General features: G+C 32.8%; 1 protein-coding gene and 2 long non-coding RNA genes across 4 annotated transcripts in view; 2 read left to right on the top strand and 1 right to left on the bottom strand.

Annotated features, from left to right (window-relative positions):
* LOC141446106 (uncharacterized) overlaps positions 1-4558 on the top strand; it is a 4986-nt gene extending 428 nt beyond the window's left edge. The window contains exons 2-4 of the long non-coding RNA XR_012453486.1: positions 3131-3407; positions 3853-4116; positions 4231-4558. This is a non-coding gene — a long non-coding RNA (uncharacterized lncRNA). The remainder of the gene's footprint in view (positions 1-3130; positions 3408-3852; positions 4117-4230) is intronic.
* LOC141446103 (uncharacterized) overlaps positions 1-24919 on the top strand; it is a 26793-nt gene extending 1874 nt beyond the window's left edge. The window contains exons 1-3 of one of the 2 annotated variants that reach the window (XM_074112521.1): positions 12719-12882; positions 17254-17476; positions 24003-24919. In XM_074112521.1, coding sequence (XP_073968622.1) covers positions 12879-12882; positions 17254-17476; positions 24003-24801 — 1026 coding nt within the window. In that variant the 5' untranslated portion in view covers positions 12719-12878 and the 3' untranslated portion in view covers positions 24802-24919. Of the gene's footprint in view, positions 1-12718; positions 12883-17253; positions 17477-24002 lie in introns of those variants that run through there. The other variant, XM_074112520.1, reaches the window with a different exon arrangement.
* LOC141446108 (uncharacterized) lies at positions 9257-12719 on the bottom strand. The gene is made up of 5 exons (XR_012453487.1): positions 12450-12719; positions 12084-12221; positions 10243-10298; positions 9906-10152; positions 9257-9814 (listed from the first exon to the last, which is right to left on the bottom strand). It is a non-coding gene; the product is annotated as an uncharacterized lncRNA (long non-coding RNA).
* Positions 24920-24932: the final 13 nt, after the last annotated feature.

Below are 24932 nucleotides of genomic sequence, written 5' to 3'. Positions count from 1 at the left end.
AGTAATTTTTTTATACATTCTCTCTAGAGTAAAAATTACATTAATCTTTGGCAATAATTTTCTTTCTCTATCAATATTTTCAATGAAAACGTTTCATTCTGGGGCCCCTTATCTTGCAAGCACCGTTCTCAAGACATCTGTATCATTCATTCTTCAAGTCTTCCAACATTTTGTCCAGATGTTATGAGGATTACTTTACTTGCCCATCTCTCAACAAGATCTTGAGGTGTAGGATTAAAGATTACTTCAATCCCAGCTATGAGAGAAGTCCTCTTACCGTCTCTGTTGACCTGTTCCTAAGAACAGTTGTCCGGGAGAAGGTAAAGATTGCATTTTGCTCCCAATTTTTAATTTTAGACATTTTCATTAGAAAAGATTCACCATCGCGCATCGACAGACTTGAAAATACATAACCTATTATCGTTCGTTGTTACCTTAATCGAAGAAGAATAGAATGTTTAGTGATTAGTACAAAAACTTAGATAGTGTAGTTTTGGTGAGTGAGTTCTTACTTTATGATTGGGCGATTTCCAGTTCGATTGCAACGATTTTTATTTCTTAGAATAAAATGTTAATAGCAAAATATGAGTTTTCAGCACCTAAGGTATCCTATTCGGAACTTAAACGTTAAGCCCTGTCTGAATAAACAGACGATTACTTTAGTTTACTTAATTGACTAAAAAAGTTGAAGAATTTAGGTGTGGAGGTTAGGTGCACCCAATTATCTGTGATTAATTTTTCATTGGTTTTCATCGGTATTTAATTTATTTTACATACGGCAAACCTAAATTTATTTGAACTGGCCAGCCCTAAGGAATTCGTTTCAAATCTGTTAACGAAATATTGCCGTCTTTTGCTCCAGATATTTTGTACTTTACGAGAAGGGACACGTCCCTTAAGTTTCTCTTACTTATTTGCTGAATAGAAAATATTATTTGTTTATAAATTTACAATTAAAAAAATAAATTTTATTAAAATTATTTATTTATTTTTTATTAAGGCGAATCACCATCTAAATTCATAGGTGCCTACACCATTTTCAGAGCTCCTAAGAAATATTTGATTGAACATCAAAAGAAACTTGCCAAAAAATAAATTGACTATAACCATTCTTACCACTAAGTTAAATATTTACGAACACTAGATTGGTGGTTTCTTAGTCTGAGCACCCTAGAATTTGTCTTATGTATTATGTAAGTTGTTGATTATTGTCTTCAGGGATTGTTTTTCTTCTAATACTTCTATTTATTATTTGTAAAGATTACTCGCTTTTAAATCAATAAATATTCTGGCTTTAGTTCTTGTAATTTTATTGGATGTAATTAACATCTCTCAGTATTGATAGTTTTTTTTTGCTTTTAATAGTTTATTGTAGCAAAGGAGTTCTTAATTTTTAGTTAGTAGTGATTCTAAATTAATAGTATGATTTTAAATTAGTATTTATGACTAATCTCTTAATGATTCGTCTTTCACGTAAGATTTTCCCTAAACTCAGTAAATGCATTACATAACATAATAAAAACGTAAGAAAAAATAACTTTCATTTGATATAGTATTGTCTGGAATAATTCCTTCTAGGTTGTTCTGATTGGGTGCGTTCCCTCTAACGTCTTATTTCTGTTTAACGTGCTGTTTTACAATCTAGATAAATGTTAGTAATATTTCTGTTAGCTATTTGTATTAGTTACAAGATAGCATTAGTTGAGGTGAGACATTTATTTAAGTAGGAACCCAGAAAAGTCTAGAATTGGAGAAAGAGCTACTCTCAATAGATTCAAAATGTGACTTTCAAATGAATAATATTGTTAAATAGTACAACATAACTTAGTTTTTTGTATCTAAATTCATAAAATGACATAAAAATTAATAATGAATTGTTAACTCAACAATATGATTTATAGGGAAAAGAGTAACTATCTTGATATGACCCACACAAGAACTGGTATAGATCGATCATTGGTACACGCCCGCCCATTGTACATAAATATCGATTACCATTCTTGGTCCCTTCACATGAGAATTAGCAATGTGCTATTGTTTGTAAACAATAAAAATAAAAAAAATAAAAATTATTAATTCTTGTGACAATATCCTCTAGTCACCAAAGTGAATTTATAGGACGTTCCTATTTCAAGCCGGTTAACTTTCAACTTTATTATCTGTGTAAAAATTTGCATTTTATTTTTTCTATTTTTGCCACTGCATATAAAAGAATCCAAGAGCTTACTCTATTGATCTTCCGGGCGCCCAGTTAAGTGTATGCAGATTAAATACAATTTAAATAGATTTTAATCAAGCTCTCTTTTTTCCTAGTTCTCTGGCAGATATTCCTGGGTAAAATGTTTTAAAACGTTCTATTGCATTTTTTTTTAACTACCCAAAGACTTACTACATAAGTTGGTAAAAGTAATAATTTCACCAGTACAAATCTCTAATAATCTCAGAAAATAATATCGATACTTGACGTCAAATCCTGCTCACAATAGGCGCACTCAGGTGGGAGTTTTAGGGATTGAATTCCTTATACCAAAAAAATATATGAAAAACATTTTCAATAATAATATATCATACAAAACGTAATTTCAACTTGAATAATTTAAGTAATTTCAGCTCTAAGACAATTGTTAATGGGCTTAACTCATCTATATTTGTGTAAAAACATGAATCCATCTGTTTTCTGTATGCTGAACGTTATCTCTAATATAAAAATTAGACTTAAGGTTAGAGTAATTATCGAGTCTAAAAAAAAACCGCCCCCCAAAAATAAACTACAAATTAGCAAATTTTGAGTGCTTCCATTGAGTTTTCTTTTCTAAAATATTCGATCCCAAACACCAAATAAAGATCATTGGAATAGACTTTTCCTCCTCACTTAAAAAAAAGGTCTGATATGAACCCCATTACGTAGGTTTTGTTTGTCTTTGCAAACAATTAAAAACTTTTTGCAATTTAATTCCTATCGTAGCCCCCAAAAAATTACAATTTTATCTTGAAAATATATCTGATTAAATTTTCATAATTTCTCTAATCTAAGAATAGAGTATTTCCTTAAAATAAAAATAAATTAAATTTTTAACCTTCCAATACTCTTTAGGTTATTTTGAAAAAAAAAGAAGTTTATTTGTTATAGGAGGGGTTGCCGAACTCAGTTGGGAGCAATTGGGAAAATCTCATACCGATGATCATGTGGCTTTAGATTTCGACATATAATTTACTGCCCTTTTGAAAGTGATGTACACAGTTGGTTGTATTGACTTTTTGTTAAGGTTAAGAAAAATTCAGTTTTTTTAAAAATGTTTTTGATCATAAAAAAAAAAGACGCAGTTATTTTTTATATGAAATTGTATTCTGTAGCTGGTATATTTGATCTTCCATTTGGCTTAAAATTTCTATTCATTCAGAACGAGGTAATTGAATTAAATCTAATTATTATCTGTTCGAACTACTTAAATTCTTATCCAAATCTCTGACTTTCTATATGTGATCCTTGATTTTCTCGAATTAGTCTCTTACGATTTACTTTAAAATTGGAATTTTCAAGAGCTTTTTATTTAGCAAGTATTGATTTTCCTAGTAATAATATGTGCATTGTGTTTTTTTTTAATGTATTGAGAATATTAATTTTAGAAGTATTGAATTTATACTTCCCAGTAAGTGCCACATATCTAGTAAAAAGCTTAGTAAAGATTATAAATTTGAAAAAATAAACACTAAGAAAAGAAAGCATTTCTGATTCTAGTCGTAATTATCAATAAAAGTCACTTTCTAAGCTTTGTTTTTGAATAACACAATTTCTAAACGTTAGTATCATTATCATGTTTTCTTTACATCACATTTAATTCTAAATCTTAGTGAATAGATGTATAGATAAAAATAGTTTAATGGCAGCTGACTCACATCAAGAGACATCAATTTGTAAAATAGATTAATAATTGACTATTAATGAGCGGAATCCAGCTGGTCCTTAGATTTTCTCATCCTAAGAGCTTTTTAGAGCGCCCTGTGGTACGGACAGAGAGGCTGGCAGTGCACTGAAAAAAGCTACGGGCAACAATGATTTTGAGCGTTGAAACGCCTTTGAACAAAAAAATAAAAATAATCGGCTTCTATTTTAAGGTATATCTTAACCAAACTTTTTACTCTAAAGATCATAAAATTTTGTATTCAAAGAAAATCATGTCATTAAATTTTGTGAATTCTTCTACTTTGTACTTTCTCTTGCTTTTATAGATAAGTATCGAAGGGTGTGCTTCATAAAGTTCCAATATTTGGTGAAAACTAAAAAGATTCGAGTCCAAAAAAGTGTTGTGTTTTTTTTTGGAAAGTGGTCTTTGTGTAGGTACACTTTAGCTGAGAAAATGTAAGGTAATGTTTGGATTTTATAAAGTATGTAATTTTATTAAGAATTAAATACTTTTTTTTCTCCGAAATTCGGAGTTTGAACCTGTGAACTTTTAGCAAAGAGTAAGAGGAAGTTGTGCGAGTCTGCACACCCAATTTTGTTTAATTTTCAAATATCAAAATTCTGTCAAAATAAAGCCATGAGATTATCAACTTATGTATTGGAATTCTTTATTTAACCATATCGACTAATATACTTCATGTACACTCACCAATCTGGGTCACGAGACTCATAAACAAAAATGTGATTGATGTCAAGACCTACATTATCGTGTAGTACATGCCCTAAATAATGATAAAGTAAAAAAAAAATCGATATCTCTTCAGTATATGAAAATAATTATGTCATTCATATTAAAGAATGATTAAATTATATTACAAAACACTGGAATATTCATGTAGGACTTAAAAAAAAAATCAATAGAGATGTAAGGTGTTCCCGAACAATAAAGATTTGGTTAGGTCACACACAGTAACGGATGTGGATATTGTGTTAGTGTTGAAAAAGATTGCGTGTAGAACTAAACAAAAGTTGATATTCTGCTTGGATAGGTAACGGCTGTTGGAAATCCTTGAGCTTTGGGAATCTTTGCAGTCGTACTTTCTCGTACTCCACTTAGAGGGAGTTTTCTTCGAAAATATAGTTTGTTTTTTTTTGGATTCCCTAAATTCGAAAAATTGGATTTTTTAGAAATTGGTCTGTTTTTGTGTATCCACAAATAGTTTCAAAACAAAACGTCACAGGAACTTGGAATTTCATATTTTGCTTAGATGCTAACAGAATAAATTTAAATAAAATTATTTTTGTATCATTAAATTAATGTAAATTGTAATCAGTTTCTGTAAAATATGTTCCACAGCCATAAAGATGACCTTGTCCCTAAATAACGTCTCTTTAAATGCAGTAGATCTAATAGTAATAGAGCCCAATTTCTGAAAATAATTGTCGGCATATGTACCGACTTCTTTGTAACGCGAAAAGTATTCTGGCTACAATGAATCATTTTATAAATCCATGAAGTAAAATTGTAGGATTCGCTGAGAAGAGATAGGCTGATCGCTAGAGCAACATCTGAAGCCAATGGTGCCCGGAGAATGTTCTGTTATACAGTAACTGCCGGATCACCGGACAGTGAGCTGTAAGAAGCCACGAGGAATCCAGCATCTGGATTCGAACTCGGGATCTTCGCATGGGGGATCCACAACACCAACCAATTGCCTAACAAATTATTGTTTTTATTCTTCTTATAAATCAATTTTAACAAACGACTTATTCTCTGACGAGATCCCCCTTTATTATAAATTAATTTATTATTCTATAAAATAAAAAGCTTGGCATGTTTATTTAAATATGCTTTTCGTGAGCCAATCTACATTCTATCTTAACTACGAGCTTCTAATATTAGCTCGGTCGATAATATGAATAAAATGAAATGGTGAAATAAGCTTACGATATTTTTTTTTTTGGATAGTAAAATTTAAATAAAATCTACATGTTAGATGAAAAAACGTTTTTTATTTTGTAAAATAGGGATTGACGGATTGAATGCTTGCAACAATTAAGTAATTATAAAAGAAAGATAGTTATATAAGTATACAGACACTTTATTTTGGAGCGGCTGCCTTAGTTAAACAATTCTGAAAATAGGATAAGAAATAATAGATAACAATTAAATGATGTTTTTTTTTTTAGTAACTTTGTCAGCAAGTTAGGGATCCTAGAAAAAAGGTCAATAAAATACTGTGAAGTTCAGAAGATTCTAGCAACATTTTATAAAGATAACACGCACGAACTGACCTCTACCTTAACAAATTTGTTGCCTTTCTTAAGAAAACAGATCTTAGCATTTCCAGCACCTTCCTAAATCAGATTGTGGGAATTAATCACCTTTGATTAAGGATAACAAATTTTAATTAAGTGATAGAATTATGTAGGTATCTACTTGGTTTTGTAAGAAATATTGTTTGACATAGTTGAAAAATGTCTCTTTCCCTTGGAAGAACGAGTATTGCGCTGCTGTTGATGCGCCTGAGGGCTCCAGTATAGGATCACTGTAAGGGTACCTAGAAAGGAAGGGTTCAGGGAAGAGAAATGACCCTAAAATCCCTTAAACTGGAATGAAACAAATCTTGGAGAAAGGACTATCTTAATTAAGTAAATGTAGCCAATTAGATCCTCTTATCCATCAGAAATGTTTATGGACATCCAATCAGCGAAGAACGATCTCCCTCTCTCTCAAAATATTGGTGATGTCGAAAATACTTTGGCCAAAAATTTCAAAACAATTGTAAACAAAAATTTTTTTAAAAAATCGATTCTTAGCTGGTCGAAAATGACAACAAAAGTCTTAACTTCAAATTCGGAGAACACTATTTGTACATTTCAATTCACGCCTGAATTTCGAATTACCATTACAAAATAATTGGAAAAATAAGTAACTCTTTTCTAGTTTTGTAGTATTTGATTTCTGCTTCAGTACATTAATAATTAGGTCAATGTTAGATTATGCACACAGAAAGATTAACATAGTGACATTCAGAAGCATTTGAGTTCCCGACATCTAAAACGAAAAGTTATGGAATACTCTAGATCCTTCTGCACCCTTAGAGTATTATTTATTACATACTGTTACAGAAACTAAATAAAATAAATCTATAGCAGTAAACCCTGACCTTATGAATTTCATTATCGTTTTGCATGACTACTTTGATTTCCCGTGAAATAATCTTATTACAATTGTAACCGCACATCTCATTTTTTTTGACAGTTATGAGATTCTTAAGGCGATAGGCTAGCCAGAAAAGGTCATGATCAGAAACAGAACGAACATTGAATGTTTATTTTTATTTAAACGTTTTAATTGTCTCTTATTATTCGTAAATTTGTAAATCAAACTAATTTAGTTGTAACTTTGCTTTTAAGTTATTTGTATTGTATTTATGAATACAATATTATTCTTCATAGAATGCTTTTCTGGTCCGTCATATCATGTCTTGTTTATCCTGCTTCTACGTAACAAACATGTCAAACAGTGTCGACGCGAGCCGTTAGATGCGGTAACTTGCATGTCTTAGAATATCTGTGATAATTTTGCATTTGATTTGTTCAAGGGTGGGAGAACACGGTGTTGAACGCAGGCTTACACACTAGTAAGGAATCCATGTTGTAGACTCGAGAAACATGAAGTAAAACGACGATATAAAATGGCATGACTTGACTGCTGCTCTGTACTTTCACTGGCTAACGAAAGACTCCAATTAGGACGTAATAGAATCGGATTTTAAGGTTCCAGCGAAGCGTTCTAATATTCAACGATTCCAATCAAAAATCATTCTACAAACAGTTCTATGTTTCCAACCTCAAGCATTCCATTCATCCAAGATGTTGCCAAATTCCGTAACTCCAAGTATCATTTGAAACTGCTCGTCTTTTCGGCTCGTATACTCTAAAAGCATCATTCCTGGAAAGCCATCCTGTCCTGGTATAAATTGTAATCATGTAAAAATTCAAATACATAAATAAATAACCTACAATTGTTAACAATGACATCGAATTAATTTTGCGATGGCCGAAAATTTAGAGCAGCTTGCATTAAGTTTTTCTTAATCTTAAAAACAAAGTTAGCGACTTACTGTTACTATAAATGTTGATAGAAAATTCAAAGTGGATTGAAAGCTTTCCTTATTAACCATTAAGAAAAAAATTACTCATTAATTTCATTTTTTAAGAAATCATGTAGTTATTACGAAGCTTTTATTACTAAAGAATTAAAGTATTTAAAAATATTTTAAACTTTTCTGGATGTTTAAATTAACCTCAAAAAAAGGTACATATGTCATTCATTATTAACTGCCATAAAATAAACCTTTAGGTAAATAAAAAAAGGCTTAAAAATCATTTTAAAAAATAACTAAGGCTCAAATTCCATCAACTTATAACAATATTTTTTAACCTAATTCTATTCATTAATCGTTCACAATTCAAGCATTCATGGTTAATCGAATAATTTTTTTTTATCTTACTATCAGTTTGCTCAGTTTGACAAACTTTTGCTATTTTATACGTCAATACACGTTAATGGCATGCAATTTATTAGTTAAATTCATGGTCAAATTGATTTAGTAATCAATATCAAACAAAAAATATGTATTTTCTTTTTGTTTAGAATCATTGACACTAATGTAAGTGTGTTATTTTACAGAAAATGTCTACGTTTTAACTTTTTTTACATATTAGAGATGGTTTGGCCTTTAAAAAAGTAAAAAATAATATTAAGGAAGGGATTAGCTGAGTGGTTAAAGAACCTTGGTTTCCAATGCGGGGATCACAGGTTCGAATCCAGCACTGGACCTTGAGATTTTCTTTGCTTAGGAGTTTCTTACAGCTCAAAATATTGACTGTGACGAGAGAACACTGTCCGGAGGCTGGAAGTGCACTGAAAACAGTTCCAGGCTTTTCACGTATACAATTAGCATATTAAGTTTAAACTTTAGAAGACCATCGTTTGAAGTTTGAAAGGAAATTGCCTCCGCCCCCTCCAAAAAACGAAAACTTAATTCAGTAAAGTGAATCTTTTGATTGGCTGATTTGGTTTAAAAGCTTATTGGCGGGTGCTATGACATCACCCACATATCAAATTCGAAATTTCCGCTATTTTCCTTTTATTTTTGTAGTTATGCTGACCAAATATATGAGCAATTAGTAAATACCACATTTTCAGACAGAGGGGGCCTCTCAAAAACAAATATTTTTCTAGTGAAAAATTGTAAACAAAAGTCTACTTAGTTACTATACATCAAGAGAAAGTAAGAAAGTATAAGACATTTCAACGATTTTTAAAAAAAAAAAACTAAATTCAACTATTTTAAATAACTTTTTATTATCATTGATTCACCATTTTTTTAGCATGCTAGTGGAAAAATGAATTTACCTGCAGAAAAAAATAGATTTTCTTTATATTTATTGCATTTAACCTCAGTTTTGGGAGTAAATTTTGGTCAATAGTTCATGTAATTAGGCCAGCTGTTATTACTAAACTAGGTTATTTTTGCAATTACTGTATTTATGCTAATATTATATGTTGTATTGTAAATGTAATTTTCTGTAATCTCTTGTTCTAATATTTTGCATTGAGGGCAAATGCTAATGGTTATTAGATTGCGATCAAAAAGCAATAAAAAGTACAAAATAATATTGTTCGACTTTTACAGCTGTATGTAAAAGCATAAAGTATGTGACTAGCTCTAAATTGAAATATAGCATTCCGCCTAAACTTGTACATAATATTAAGGGTGTATCCTTAGAGCATCCGCTATCTGACACTATCGTTGTTGTCTGTTATCCTTCGATAAAAGAACAGCCACTGCAACCGGATTGCCACCATGCCTTTTGGGAAAAAGTTTCCTACATTATCTAGAGAGAGAGAAAAAAAAATATATGATGCATTGAGACTATTATACTAAATAAAGCTTATTAAGTAGAGTATTTAAAAATTTAAACAAACTTCGAGAAATTGCCAAGGTCCTTCTGTCGTTACCCGATTTGTTATTATGGATCCATGAGGGATTTACAAGTTTTGTTTAAGCTTCGTAGCTTAGACGAGCATTGCGGTCCTTGGTATCCTTTTTGAGCTATTTCTTCCCACACTTCTTTTTGGGAAATTTCCCCACTACTATGGGTTTGTTCCTTAGACCTATAAGTCTCTAATGATAATGATAATACACAGGGTGGACTTCACATGTATAAAGAAACTGAAATATGCACGTATGTAACTCACATCCATCCTCGCATACTTAACATTAATAGAAGGATGATCATAGAATTAATTATTTTTAACGTACCTTCACATCACTGGTTTATACACTGGTAAGAAGATTTGGGCACAAATATAATAAACCTAAAGAAGAACTTTGTAGAATTAATTAATAGTTTTGAAGAGAAAAATAAGTTTTAAAACTAAGATCTTACACTTTACAAAGTTTTTAAAGTGTACATGAACTTGAACTGCTTTGTAACAGATAAGATTCTAATAGGGCGGCCCTCAAGGACTTCGCCACTGCGACCCCTTTGGATCTATTGTGGCTCCCCTTCTCTAGAGCTCGCCCTCCAGACCCGTCCGTTTAATCAGACCCTTAATTCTGGAGACCGGCTCCTGGGTAAAGCTCACCAGGCCTTGGTTTTTTCTCCCCGAGAAGTAACATCCTTAGCCCAGACAAGTCCCTCGCACTGGCATAACACGTGCAGTGCCGTTTCCTTCTCTTCCTGACAGAACCTACAAAGGCTATCATTTGCCAGGCCCATGCGATGCATGTGGTTTTCTGAGCCTGCAGTGGCCGGTTAATAGATCTACAATTATCCTTATAGCTCCACGGCCTTGACGGATTAAATCTGCAGTCAGCCTCGGCGAATAGCCCTTAATGAACTAGCCACCACTCCTGAGACCTAATCTGCATCCATAGTTTAATGACCGCAGTTTGTAACAGATACATTGTATCTCTTAACAAATAAAGGTAATAATAATAATAATATCTCACACTCGGAATAACAAATTTCACGAAATACAATCATTTTTACGAAATGGTACAATTTAGCAAGATGTTCTACCAAGTGGCACGCGAGCCAAAAAAAAGGTTTGGAAACGCTGATATAAAATAATTTTTTCGGTTGCCATTTTTTCTTTTAGAAATCGTGCCGAATTTTCTCAACGTCCATTTTGACCCAGCTATTCAGGAGCGAAAATAATGACGTCATTAGTGTCGTTTTCGCCGCCACCATTACGAGCGTGCGTGGTCGTCATGTGGAACGGCTGAAGTAATATTTTGATCGTTGTGGAACGCGCTTAGTGGAACGCACCCTTGGATTGCGTAACTGCATGCATCTGGCAGAAACTTAGCGATGATAACCTCAACTGCAAAATTTGCATTTTAGAAAATGTATTTTTCATTTCAGTTTTGAAATCTCCAAATTTTCTTCAGCAACTTATTTTTTCTTTCAAAGCGCATCGCCAAAGATCTACAATTTTTATTTGCAACATTATTCTATGCAAAGATTAGTGTACTTCTATGGATGGAATATGGTTAAAGCTTTCCTTCCATATCATTTCATTTTAAAGTCTGGCCATATTAAGGGTTAATTGAGATGGAAAATTGTAAGTCTGATAAAATTAGTAATCACCACTATGCGAATTTCCTGAAAATATATACGTATTTTTCTTAATTTTTTTCCATGGAATTCACGAATCTAATAGAAGATAAAACTTTCCCGAAATTTACTGATGAATAAAGCGAACAAACTTTACAAAGCAGTGGCCTTAATTCCACTTTATGCGGCTGACCTCAGATAATCAATGTGGTCAACTTACAGCGGTCTCTGGTATTAATGGCTCGCGTGACTGAACATAAAATTTTCCTAATGTGATTCTTACTCATAGAAACACAAGAGGTGGAGACGCTAATGCCTCAGAGTGAATGCAATCTCAAGAATAAGTGTGTGAACTTTATGAGAGTGAGGATAGAGGTTATAAAATTTGCATAATATTCCTCCCCCCAAGAGGCGTAGGGGGACGTTAACTGAAGAACTTGGGTGTAGTTCAAGGGCGGTTGACATTAGGAAAAGTTATTTAACTATAGAGTAAAGGGCAAACATTATTTACAATTGTATATGCATTTACAATGATACTTACCTAGGTATTTTTTCACGTATATCAACATAAAAAAGTGAACCAGAGTTGATTTTTATCAACAAATAAAGGAATGTAATAAATTCTGGACACCATTTCTGCAGATTTAATAATTTAGATAAAATTCTATTGTTACTGCCTCTGAAAAGCAGAAAAAAAAGAATTACAAAATTAGAAGAAAATTACAGATGTCCAAGTTCTAAGGAAATTCAAGTATGCAAGCAATTTCTTGCTAATCTGTTTCTTTTTTCTATAATTTTATCAAATTTGGATTTGATATCTAGGTAACATTCTTGATCATTTAGTTCAATAAATACTATTTTGCCAATTTCATTACAGAACTGATTTGCATAATGTTGTGTTACTTACCAGTTCTGTTGTGAAGGTATAAGAAAATATATCAAACAAAAAAGAAACCTAAATTGTACAATCCATGTCTGTGTCAAATTTCAAAATTAAGATTTAACCAAATCTAGTAGAACTTTTCAGGAAAATTGGTCTATGTAAATTTACAGGTATTACTCCAAAAATGAAAACTTAAAGAGCAAACTTTTTGTTACACCACGTGACTTGAGCAATAGTTATCAATAGAGTAATAATTGTGTTGTGGAAGTATTGCGTACCTTAACCTGCAAAGTTAATGGGAGTTTATGTATGGTTTCCTAGTTTTTTATTAGAGTGTGGAGTTAGCGAATCGTAAAAATGAAAAAAAATCGATTAAAGAATGCCAGTGTTAGTGTAATGTGGGCTTTTTACTTTGGCTTATTAAATTATTTTGAAATTCAGAGTTAGTACAAAATGAGTAAGTTATAACATTGAGAATTTTAGTTATTTGAGATGGAACTTTCTGAGAAGATTCAGAAACCAATTAGTAGCACTTTCGATTTAATATCGAAACTTTAAAATGTTGGGGGTTCAGAGAAAAATAAAATGGTCAACAAAAAATCGAGCAATTGAAACATCATCTAAAAAGCTTGGTGTATAACTAGTTACGCTACTGCGATTGATCCGTGATTAATGCCTTAAATACAATACAAAATATTCAAATTCCCCTTTCTGTCTTTTTAACGATAATTTTTTAGCAACGAATCAAAAGACGCAATAGTATTACGATGGCTGATTTTATAAACATCGATTGGTCAGGGTGTTGACCCAGGATGTCTTTTTAGTTATTCCCTTTTTTGTAGCAATTATAGTTGGTTTCATGTTTGTGTTCAATGGGATCGATTTCTGATTGCAAAAGGTATGTACTTTAAATCATGAAACAGAGCTCAATGTTTTTGTTTTCTTATCTAGAAAATCTATAAATAATAATTCCCGTAAAGTCTTCCATTAGATCAGAGTTCATATCATTGATTATTATAACAAATAAATTTAAAGTGTATTATTTACAAATTTATTGCCATTCTTACATAAAAAGGTTATTTGGCTGTATGTTTGCTTATAAGGTAATTTTTATTTTTAAAAAATTGTAAGGCATGCAAATTTCATCCTGGATTACCACGTTCACAATCCAATCACACTTAAAATTTTCAATTTTTCATCATAAATGTCGATTATCTTCATGCCATTCTATTAATCAAGTACTTAACCAGACTTAAGTGCTAGAATGTTCCCAGATAGATGGAATGAATCATGTGAAGTCCCGATGCTCTATAAAAATGGCAATATTGAGATACATACGTTTCTCGCAATATCGAGATTCTCCCTCGGTAAGCTTTTAGAAAATTATGTTCTCTTAAAATTACGACCTCTCTCTGTTAAGTACATTTTTCTGGTTGATCGTCAGAGACTTCAAGAAGAATTTTACAATTCTTCAAAGTCGTTTGAAGAGGGGTAGGGAATGACAAGATATATCATGATTTTCGTAAGGAAATTGATGTAATCCGCCGTGACTTGCTGTTTTGCATGGTTTTGTTTGGCATAGTTAGGGATAACCTATTAATGCCATTGTACTTAAAGGGAAGAACAAAGTTCATCAAATGGAATGGAGCTATTTCGTCAATTTAGATAAATGTTTCATCAGGAAGGTATGCAAGACTCTTGAGATGGACCTCAAAGGCACGCTGATTGATCGCACCTCTCAGATCATGGCGTATGCGGATGATGTGGTGATCATTGGTAGATCCCTGGCAGCCGTAAAAAGTATCTTCGTCACGCTGGAGCGAGAGGCCAAGCGCGTCGGGCTCCGCGTTAATGAGGGAAAGACGAAAGTGCTGGTGGCTAGGAGGAAGCCTCTGGTGCATCTCGCGACGTATTACGTCTTTGGGGATTACGAGTTCGAGGTTGTCTCCAACTTCCCCTATCTGGGCTCTATCATTTCGGACATAGCCGACGAAAAAAGAAGAAGTCAGAAGAAGGATAGCAGCGGGAAACAGAGCGTACTACGGTCTATATAAAATAATGAGGAGCAGCCTGGTCAACCGAGGAACAAAGATCCAGATGTATAAGACCTTGATAAGGCCTGTCGTGACCTACGCAAGCGAAACATGGACACTGAATTAGGCAGCTTGTGAGAGGATTGACAGGTTCGAGAGGCGAGTCCTAAGACGGATCTTTGGGCCGAAAAGGGAAAACCAGAGATGGAAAAGAAGGCCAAATCAAGAGGTGTACGCCCTGTATGGGGAGCCAAGCATCACCGCGTTTGTGAAGGCCCAGCGGCTGAAATGGTATGGGCATGTATGCCGGATGTCCGAGGAAAGGATAGCATCAAAGGTGCTAAAAGGAAAGTGGCACGGCTCTCGCCCCCGGGGACGTCCGAAGACCAGGTGGGTGGACAATGTGAGGGCGGATATGAGAAAGATAGGTTTGAGGGCCCACCTGGTGAATGATAGGGTTGAGTGGTCTACCCGCATAGAGCAGGCCATGGACCGTCTCGGTCTGTAGTGCCCATAGAAGAAGAAAAAGAAGTTTCATCAGGGGGGGTCCACAAGGATCTAAGTCGGGAACTTGGACGTACGTTGTAAAAAGAACTCTCTCGATGTTACAAAGAGAGCTGAATTAGCTGTGTGATTGGTCTAAAAAGAACTGCTCGGATCTAAAAATTAAGAAATGCGCGGCAATTTTCTTCACTAAGAATAAAAAAACCCGTATTTTACCTCATAGTTTAAGAGGTTCCATTCTACCGCACACACATCCATTTTCAACAACCATTTTCTGGAATCCGCACACACATCAGGCGAAATGCAGTGGCTAGAGAAGATGCAGAAGAAATTTTTTTTCCGCTTTCTCAAATATTCAAACAGTGCAATGACGACGAGCTGAGTTTGGATTCCTTTGAGGACAGGAGACTGAGATATGATTTGCGATCGCGACTGGTATGATTCAGGATTCAGTACTATGGAGAACCAAAACCCTTACTTTCATTCTTCTAAGACTAATGATACAGGCTAAACAGGCACAGTAGACCTCTGGGTCGCGGATCGTGTAGGCTTCCCGTAGTAGAATCTCATCTACTGTCAAGCTGTGTCAAAAATTAATAAATAAACATTTTTTAATAAACCAATGAATCGGTCAACGAATGTTTAAAATTATTTATCAATACTACTTCTTATAAGTCTTATCCCTTACAAAGGCTAGTGACCTGTAAGGCGTAATTTAAGTTACAAATGTTCTTTTTGAAGTCAAAACGGTCGCCAAAGTGATAATCAAGACTCTATGTTTAGGTCAATTCCCTTAGAGAAGTGGAATACAAGTGAAGTAGTTTGCGTGAGGTCACGGAATAGTCTAGTATCTCAGAATGAGCGATGTACTTGAGAATGAATTAATTAACAAACCCCTGTTGATTGTCAGATAACTTTCCTTTCATATTTGTTTTTATTGCAGCATGGATCATTTGCAAATGTTTCAGGCTATCCTGGAGGTCAAAGCTGGTTGAACTGCATAAGAGGGAAATTCAGTATTATCTTTTAAGTTTTTATCAGTGGAGTTATGAAGTTCGTACTTATAGAAGTAGTAATAGTTCCTGGCAGGAATTAAGTGCCAAACAATATAAAGGAATAAATAAAATGTAGTTTATTTATTTGTCTTCAGCTTGCTAAGAATCTCTTATTTACGAACATCAAAACAACTATTTCCGGAGATTTATAAGTTGATTTCGGAAATTTGACTAGTATACTTCCTGTCACCAGAAATAGGAGGAAGTATGTCTAATTGTCGGGGAGGAAGTCATGCATTTAACAGCTATACATTTAAGTTCATTTAAATGGATATCACATCAATTTCTAACTTCATGTTAGAAATTTATCGTTTTGCTGCTGGCATAGATTATTAACCAGTTAACTGTTTCGACCATGTTGGAAAATGTGTCCTCTACGAGCGTCGTACAAATTAAGCGATGACGAATATATTCGTCAAACCCAGAGTATGTTTGAAATGAAATTGGGTTGCTACAATTATCCCGAGTAGGTCGCAACATTACAGACCTGGTATTTTGTGCAAATGAATCCCTGATCACGGATGATAAAATACCAACAATTATGCAGGGAAATATCTTGGCAGGTTAGTAGCCCACGACTCAGCAATTTGGATGATCGCTAAATCTTGAACCCCTGCAATGAGCCAAAAAAGCTCCGCCTCTTGACTGCTGGTAAAAAGGGAACAAAAGGCTCCTCATCCCGTTTATTATTACCAGACGCGCCACTTACTGCATAGTCTAGCCTAACACAATATACGAATTACATGAATATATCGTTATTTATTCAGTGATGACTAATAAAAGACATGGATTCTTTTACAAAGACTAATTCATACTATATCTTCTATTAGTTCTTTTTGTTTCGACATGACCTCAAAACATTCAAAACTTCTTGCAGTTTACGAATATATTGTTAGTTTTAACTAAAATTGCAAAATTAACTGCCGATGGTCACTACTAAAAACGCATGACCAATAGAACACAAAATTTTACACTTTTTTCATGACGAATATCTTCGTCATAAACAATGAACTGGTTAATTCGAAGATTTATTTCGTTTTGAAAGCTAAAATATTTGCAGCCTTCAATAACCTTGGTAATTTAAGAAAGTGAGGAATTAGAAAAGTATTCTCTTATTTACAAAAATTCTTTACTCACAATGCGCCATATTTTTTAATTATAAAATACGTTTTTTTCAACAATAAACTCAATTAATCTATATTTACTTACTATATTAATAATATTAATTATTTACAGAATTTGGCGAGACAGTGAAAGAAAAAGTTGAACACGTAGTCGAAGAAATAGAAGAAAAAGTAGAATCGCTAGTAGGCTCTAGTAAAGAGAAGGCAGAAGAAGTGAATGAGGATTTGAAAGATGCGGTTGAATCCTTTGATGAAATCGCCAACGAAGAAGCGCCCACAGAACCAGCTACCACTCCGGAACCAGATACAACACCAGATAAAAATAAAGAAGGAGAGTAAGTTTTGTAAAAACAGTAAAAACGATGGATTCATATTTCTTTAAGGGTCTTTGATATTTTAATTCTATGATTTTTTGATGCAATATACAATCTATTTGATTGAGAGAAAATTGTATATAATTTAAATATAATATAAATTGTATATAATATAATGGGGCATCTCATCCCTTTTCTAATTTAATACATGTATGGGAGATTATGTAGGCCTAATAACTGTGGGGCTTAAAAATGAGTCTGAGAAAATTGATATTAGCTGATCTGAAGGGAAGAATTTCTATTTGACGCAGTAGTTACATTAAAATGATATTAAAACAAACAATAATGTAATTTAAAAATGAGGTTGAGTTGTAAGTTTGGGAATGCAGCAATGTGGGTGCTCCCCTACCATTTCAAAAATAACTAATAACTCCGTTTTGCAAAAAAAAAAATCCTTATCGTCTTGAATCTTCTAATTATCTACGGTATCATTGAAAGAACTATGAAGCGCCTTTGAGGGAAACAAAAAAAATCTGAAATTTTACCATTATAGTAAGCTTCTTCTACTGGTTCTCATCACTTATAGAATATAATAGAATACATAAAACGAGGCGTGAACCAATGGCCCCCAAGTCTCCACGATCACGGGGGAACTTTTGTAACATCCCCAGCAGGCTAATGCTAACCAATAACTCAGAACTCTAGCGCAAATCCAATGGATACAATGAATGGGCCCCACAAAGATGGCTTAAACTCTGTTTTGAGAAACCCTGCCCCAGTGGCAAAGGACGTGGAACAATGTCTATTTCTCAGTTAAGCAAAAAAGTTGCAAAAATCCAATCCGGCAAAGTTTTTTTTTTGCTAACTTAGCTCCATCCTGCAAAAGCGTTCAACAAACAAGCTACTGACCCTAACAGAGACTTGATTCTCAAATCAAACATAGTAGGAATGCTAAAAATCTAATCCGGCAAAGTTTTTTTTGGCTAACTTAGCTCCATTCTGCAAAGCCAAGCCGTCAAGCAAGCTACTGACCTTTGACAGAGACTTGATTCTCAAATCAAACATAGTAGGAATGCTAAAAATCTAATCCGGCAAAGTTTTTTTTGGCTAACTTAGCTCCATTCTGCAAAGCCAAGCCGTCAAGCAAGCTACTGACCTTTGACAGAGACTTGATTCTCAAATCAAACATAGTAGGAATGCTAAAAATCTAATCCGGCAAAGTTTTTTTTGGCTAACTTAGCTCCATTCTGCAAAGCCAAGCCGTCAAGCAAGCTACTGACCTTTGACAGAGACTTGATTCTCAAATCAAACATAGTAGAGACGCCAACAAAGACTGTTGAACTGAATCTTTGACTTTATTCAAGAATAAAGAATAAAATATCGCAATAATTCCTCTTACATCTTTTTTAAAAAAATTGATAAACTAAGTTAAACTAGCCAAAGTATAGTGTTCAATAAAATTTTAGTCTAAATTCAAAATAATTAACTATGGGCTATGGGTATTGATTAACAGAGAAAGGTTTAATTATATTAGAGTCAATTGGGTACGATTGGAAAAGTTAATTTAAATTATCTGACAAGTTGGCTATTGTTAAGTGGGATAAGCTGACAATGATAGTAAATTATAATTCTCTTTAATTAATTATTAAATTTAATAAGTTCTTGCATCAATGAAGTTGTGACAACTAATATTTACTATAATAACGTTCAAAAACTCATAAAACCAAAGGATTGAGCTTAAAAAGAATGTGTAATGTTTTAGTTTGTTTTATCGATATGTTATTTTAGGTGGAAAAGATTTAAATAATTTACGTTCATGATCTCACTTTGTATATTGCATCAATTAAAAAAAAAAAAAAATTAGAGCTTTAAATTATGGGTATTCGGGATGTATTTATTGTTTTCCTGTAGGAAAGTTGTTGCTTCCATGTGAAACAAATCCAATTTTACAAAAATCCTGTTTTTTTATAATTTAATTTAAAGTGCCGCTTCAGGCACTGGGTACCGTGCCTTTGGGAGACGCCAAGTTAATAATAATATACGAGTATTATGTTCGAATAGAAATAACCAGCAAAAAAAAAAGCTATCAAAATTTAATGAATGACCTCGTTATTCCACTTTAGACTGAAATAAATTTCAATGGTTTATGTTATTAAAAATAAATGATGAATTTGATTCTGAAATTAGAAATATTAGTCAATTTCAATCATATATTTTGGAGTTGCTTTTTGTGTCGTAAACAATGCAAGCACCCTGGTTGATCATTTTTGAAACACACACTTTACAAAACATTTGCTTTATGATTATTCTCCAAAAAGCTCCAAATAAGCTAATTAAGTTTTACATTCAATAAGCGTCCTTTAGCGAAATTTAGAGTATCTATGTAAATAATGAAAATATATGTTGTAAAGATATTAAATTTTTAAATGCAAGATTCAAAGCATAATCTTCAATAGAATTTAAAACTAACAAATGATTTTTTTCCCATAAAATAGCCAGGAATAAAAAGTGTGACCAATAATTTTTGTCAATATTTAAAGTAACTAAAATTAGCAGGGGCGCACCCAGACATTTTTTTTCGGCGTGGTAAAAAGTAAATTCATTATTTTTTTAATTTAAAATTATTCTATAATTTAGCGTACATCACAATTACTTTCTTGGTGGGTTTGTTTGTGACGATCAGCGTATAAAATAATTGAGGCAACAGGATCTCTTTCAGCTAAAAAGAGATTAAGTAACTAAGTAACTACTTCAATCTTACATTTCTGCATGATTCACGGGAGACTCCAAGATAGAAGAAATAATGGGAGCCGAAGGCCTTAGTGATAATCTGAGGCGTGACATTTCGATAAAACTGGGAAAAATGGCGTTAATCAATCAGAGCTACTTGCCAATCAATTCCGGAGATGCTTTTACCACAGAATTCAAAGTGGTTATCTACTGGTTATCAAGTCCTATGAAGTTAGTTCAGGGGCAGTATGGCAAAAACTCCTGGATACGATAGATGTACATTTGGGTGAGTATTGGTGGATAATGTCTGCGTGTCCAGGACGAAAGCATAATGAGAATCTATTCCTGGGTCCCAGAAAGGAACCCTTAAAGCGGCAAACAAAGAGTGGAAGTTCAAGTAGGAACGGTGGATGAAACCTTTAAGCCGGAAGCAGTCGAAGAAGTTCACCAAGTTCAACACTAGCCTCTCGCGTAAGTTTTAAAACATTTCCCCGAATAAGGCAAGATTTTTGATCTGTCTGGCTGACTAAACACATGTATACGTATCATGCGCCAGTCAATGGGGGGTAGCCTGTTTTTTATTGGGAGAAATCCGCCAGACATATGGGAATAGTTTCTATTAGTGGTGAACCTTCAAGTAAAACCCTTAATTGTAATGAAACAGAAGTACTCCTGCTAGGGGTTAAAACAAATCCCTAGACAATCGGCGTCAAAGATTTGACACTGGTTAAGCCAGAGAATGTAATCTAGTCTTATTTTGTTTTTAGATTTTAGAATCAAGTTTAGAATTCAGACTACAGATGGATTCATCCCCTAAAACCCTCTCTGGGTGCGCCTATTTTACATAGTTATAACAGAGTCCCGTTTGCTCTTATAAATTCTTTGTAAATTAAGGCAATCTTGGCTGACAATATCCGCCTTAAGCTTTCATGTTTTTCCGGTAAGGATCCATGAATACTTAGGTTCTACACTTGTATTAACCAATTAACAGAATTTTTTCTAATTTTACTGTAAAAAAGCTCTAGTTTAAATTGTTTCTTATTTTACTTCTAATACCACACTGACTAATCTTATTTTTATCCCAAAAAACTATAGTTAAAATGTGACCTTTAAATGTACTCTTTCTTTTTCTTCTTGCATAATTGCAGAAGTACTTAATTCTGTTTGACTTAAAACAACCTTTGGTTAGATTGAATGCTGCATAATATGTCAACTAAAAAACCGATTTCAGTTCAATATCTAATGATTATTGTAAATATTTCTATTTGTATATATTTTATATTGTATCGTACTCTGTCTTAACATTTAATTAAAAAGAAACAAATATTTTTTTCTTATAACCCTAAATTGTATCTAATTTAAATAAATGTACTTTGGATTTCTTTTTTTTTCCTCGGAATTCAACTTAAAAGCAAGCACACGTATCTTTCGCTGTTAATTTAAAAATAATATTTATCATAGCAACAAGCACGTTAAAAGAATATTTGATGCTGGGTTCCCTTTGAATGTAGGGCAAAGCAAAATTTTGCTTTTCACAGATTTCTTTTAACAAAAGTAATTTTGTCCAGTATTCAAGCTAAAATTACTGAACATTAATTTTTATTTGCTATTACGTATTTCATCTTGCTTTTAATCCCTTTTGATAGCGTAATAAATTGAACACATTAATAGACAATAAATTGAACACATTAATAGACAATAAATTGAACACATTAATAGACAATAAATTGAACACATTAATAGACAATAAATTGAACACATTAATAGACAATAAATTGAACACATTAATAGACAATAAATTGAACACATTAATAGACAATAAATTGAACATATTAATAGGCCAGGGGTCGGCAACCTATTTTAAATAGAGAGCCATTTCTCCTTAAATAATTTTAATAAATCTTACCAAGAGCCGCAAAGATGATAGTGTAAACAAACTCTGTAGATCATTTGTATTCACAAATTGTTATTTTATGATATTCAATAACATTTAAATGCTTTAAAACTGTCCGGTAGGACAGTGGTAAAAGGGTTGATCGTCAAAAACTGCACGAAAAAGGCGTAACGTTGAAAAACACCCAACTTTGACTATTTTACATATTTATTTTCGCATATTGCAAAGAAAATAAACAAATAAATAATAACTAAACCAGTGTTTGAATGAAAATGGCGGTAGTCTTATATAATTACGTGCTTTATTTTAATATAATTCTATTCAATTTCAAACCTATCACATTTAAAATTCTTTTTGAAAAAATATCTTTACTTTAATAAATGAAATTTTCATTTGTTTCAATAAAATTGAAATATACAATTTATTTTGGACAGGCTGAAGAGCCACTCAATTTGGATATAAGAGCCGCATGCGGCTCGCGAGCCGCGGGTTGCCGACCCCTGTAATAGACAATAAATTGAACACATTAATAGACAATAAATTCTAAACATTTTTCATTGAACACAAAATTAGTACTTACATTTCCAGGGCATATTAAGGGGCCAACAAATGGTTTAATTAAATCGGAAATCATAAATATTGAAAACATTGGATAAAATACAAAAAAACATGCTCTCTGTACTTAAAGATCTCCAGTACAAGAATAAAAATAATAAGAAAAACCCGAAAAAGTTCTAAATATCATTGGCAGTAAATTGTATGGAATTTAAAATTCTAGAATTAATGTAGCTTGGTCGACTATTATGGATAAAAAATCGGATTAAGGGCTTTTACTTCCTTTTAGATTTATCTATACAATTGTTACTTCCATCTACATGAAATAAGAAAATGTAACAAACTAAGATCTTATGAAGACTAATGTTAAAAATCCTTTTTTTGTTTAAAGAACTTGGATATCCCTAAACGTATAGGGGAATAAATAGTATTTAGAAAATTTTAATTATTTAGGACCACAATTTATTGAATTATAAATTGAAGTATGCTAACCTTACTCGAGAACTCCCTTCAAAGCCAATATGATAAAGTAATACTGTGGCCAGTCCTGGACCCTTCTTTCTCACCTATGAAAAAACATTTTTATTTCGAACACCCAAAAGAATGATGAACGTGAGAGAGCTCCTTTCGTTTCAATATGCTTATATACAAATATACATCGATGCTAAAACCACCTTCTTACCAGTCTTAACATCATCATGAGCTCCTGGCAGCAAGACTATTTTTCCTATTCCAAACCTCATTTAGAACTTTAAAGAAAAATCCAGTAGTAGCTCCACGCTTGTAGAAATTATTTTTCTTTTTTTTTTTTTTGCTAAACACTTATTTAATTCACACTTTACTGCACTATTTGTCCACTTTTAGTTTGTTTTCCTGTATTATCCAGTAATCCTTTAGTAAATAGCAGTTTAATGCTTTTCAAATAATAATGAAATTATTGAAAAAACTAATTTTGAAATATTATACCCATTAAAGATGAAACAATTAAACTAAGCGTTTGGTTTACAAGTAGAACGTTCGCACGATACACCACACATTTAAAGAATAGTCGCAAATATGTCTTTTGATGCAGGACCTTGTATCTTAAATGGAATGTTTCGTAATAGAGGAAAATTTAACTGAATCAACTTATTTTCAGCAAACGTATTCATCATTTTCCAGATGTACAGTATTGTTTGCTTTTATCTGATTTAGATATTTTGAATGAATACTTGGCTAACAATATTCCATATTGCTTTAAGTATACTTAAATAAATGCTTTGTAACAATAAAATAACTTTTACTCCAATTTCAGAAACATGATAATCGATAATCCAGCGGCCTCTTTATCTCATTCTTCTTGCTGAACTGTAAATTGAATGTTTTCAGTTTGATTGGTTCTCCAGCGACAACTGCAGCAGCAACAACAACAACTGTGGATAACAGTTACGAAACTGCTCATACTCCAGAGATTTGGACTAGAACAGAAACTATTAGTCCATCTGGGTCTTCTGAATTAAGAGAGATAAAACAAGAAATAGAACAGGACCTATTAGCGTTGGGCGCAACAGATGAGCTAGACCAAGAAGAGGAAGATCTGGAAGCATCCAAGGAGACTAAAGAAGAAGAAACACTTGAAATTGGACAAACTTCTCCAGCTATTGGCAGTTCGGATGTTGATGAACTTGAAGCTAATGTGGAAATTAAAGTAGAAGAATATCCGTCAAATTCTCCAGTTATAGAAGAAAATCCATCTGTAGATGAAAGCTTAGTTCCAAAAGATGAAAATTTAGTAGAAGTTGAAGGAACTGGTGAGGAGGAGATAATAGAAGTAACAGTAGAAACACTCGAAGAAAAGGAAGAATTTCATCAGAATGAACAAGAAGAAGAAGATAATGTGATAATTAACGAAGAAGCATCCCTCCTCAATGAAGAAACAGACACAATGGACCAAATAGAAAATACTCAACATGAGGAAGCAGAAGTTAATGAGGAAATAAGTCCTGACCTACCAGACGATGAGGCATACATTCATTTAGATGAAGATGAAAGTAATGGAAACAACGAAGAAAATATAGATACCACTAATAATGAGGATGAAGAAAATTTGAACAACAGTTCTGATGAAAAAGTACTCGAAAAAGTATCACCTGATGAAGATCAACGAATCATTCTTGAGGGAGCTTAGCAGCGTTAAGAAAAGAAGTTAAATCTAATCAACAATTTTTGATTTTTTGTTCTTTTTGTTAACAAACAAATAAGTATTCAATATTTAATTTACTATCTATAACTAAGTGCCTAAACAATATTTTTCCTTCT

The sequence above is a fragment of the Rhodnius prolixus genome, unplaced genomic scaffold, assembly GCF_049639745.1.
Source record: "Rhodnius prolixus isolate KJV_2025 unplaced genomic scaffold, Rpr scaffold_1, whole genome shotgun sequence".
Lineage (NCBI taxonomy): Eukaryota > Metazoa > Arthropoda > Insecta > Hemiptera > Reduviidae > Rhodnius > Rhodnius prolixus.
The sequence above is the reverse complement of the archived record's forward strand: the minus strand, read 5'-3'. Positions and strand labels throughout refer to the sequence as shown.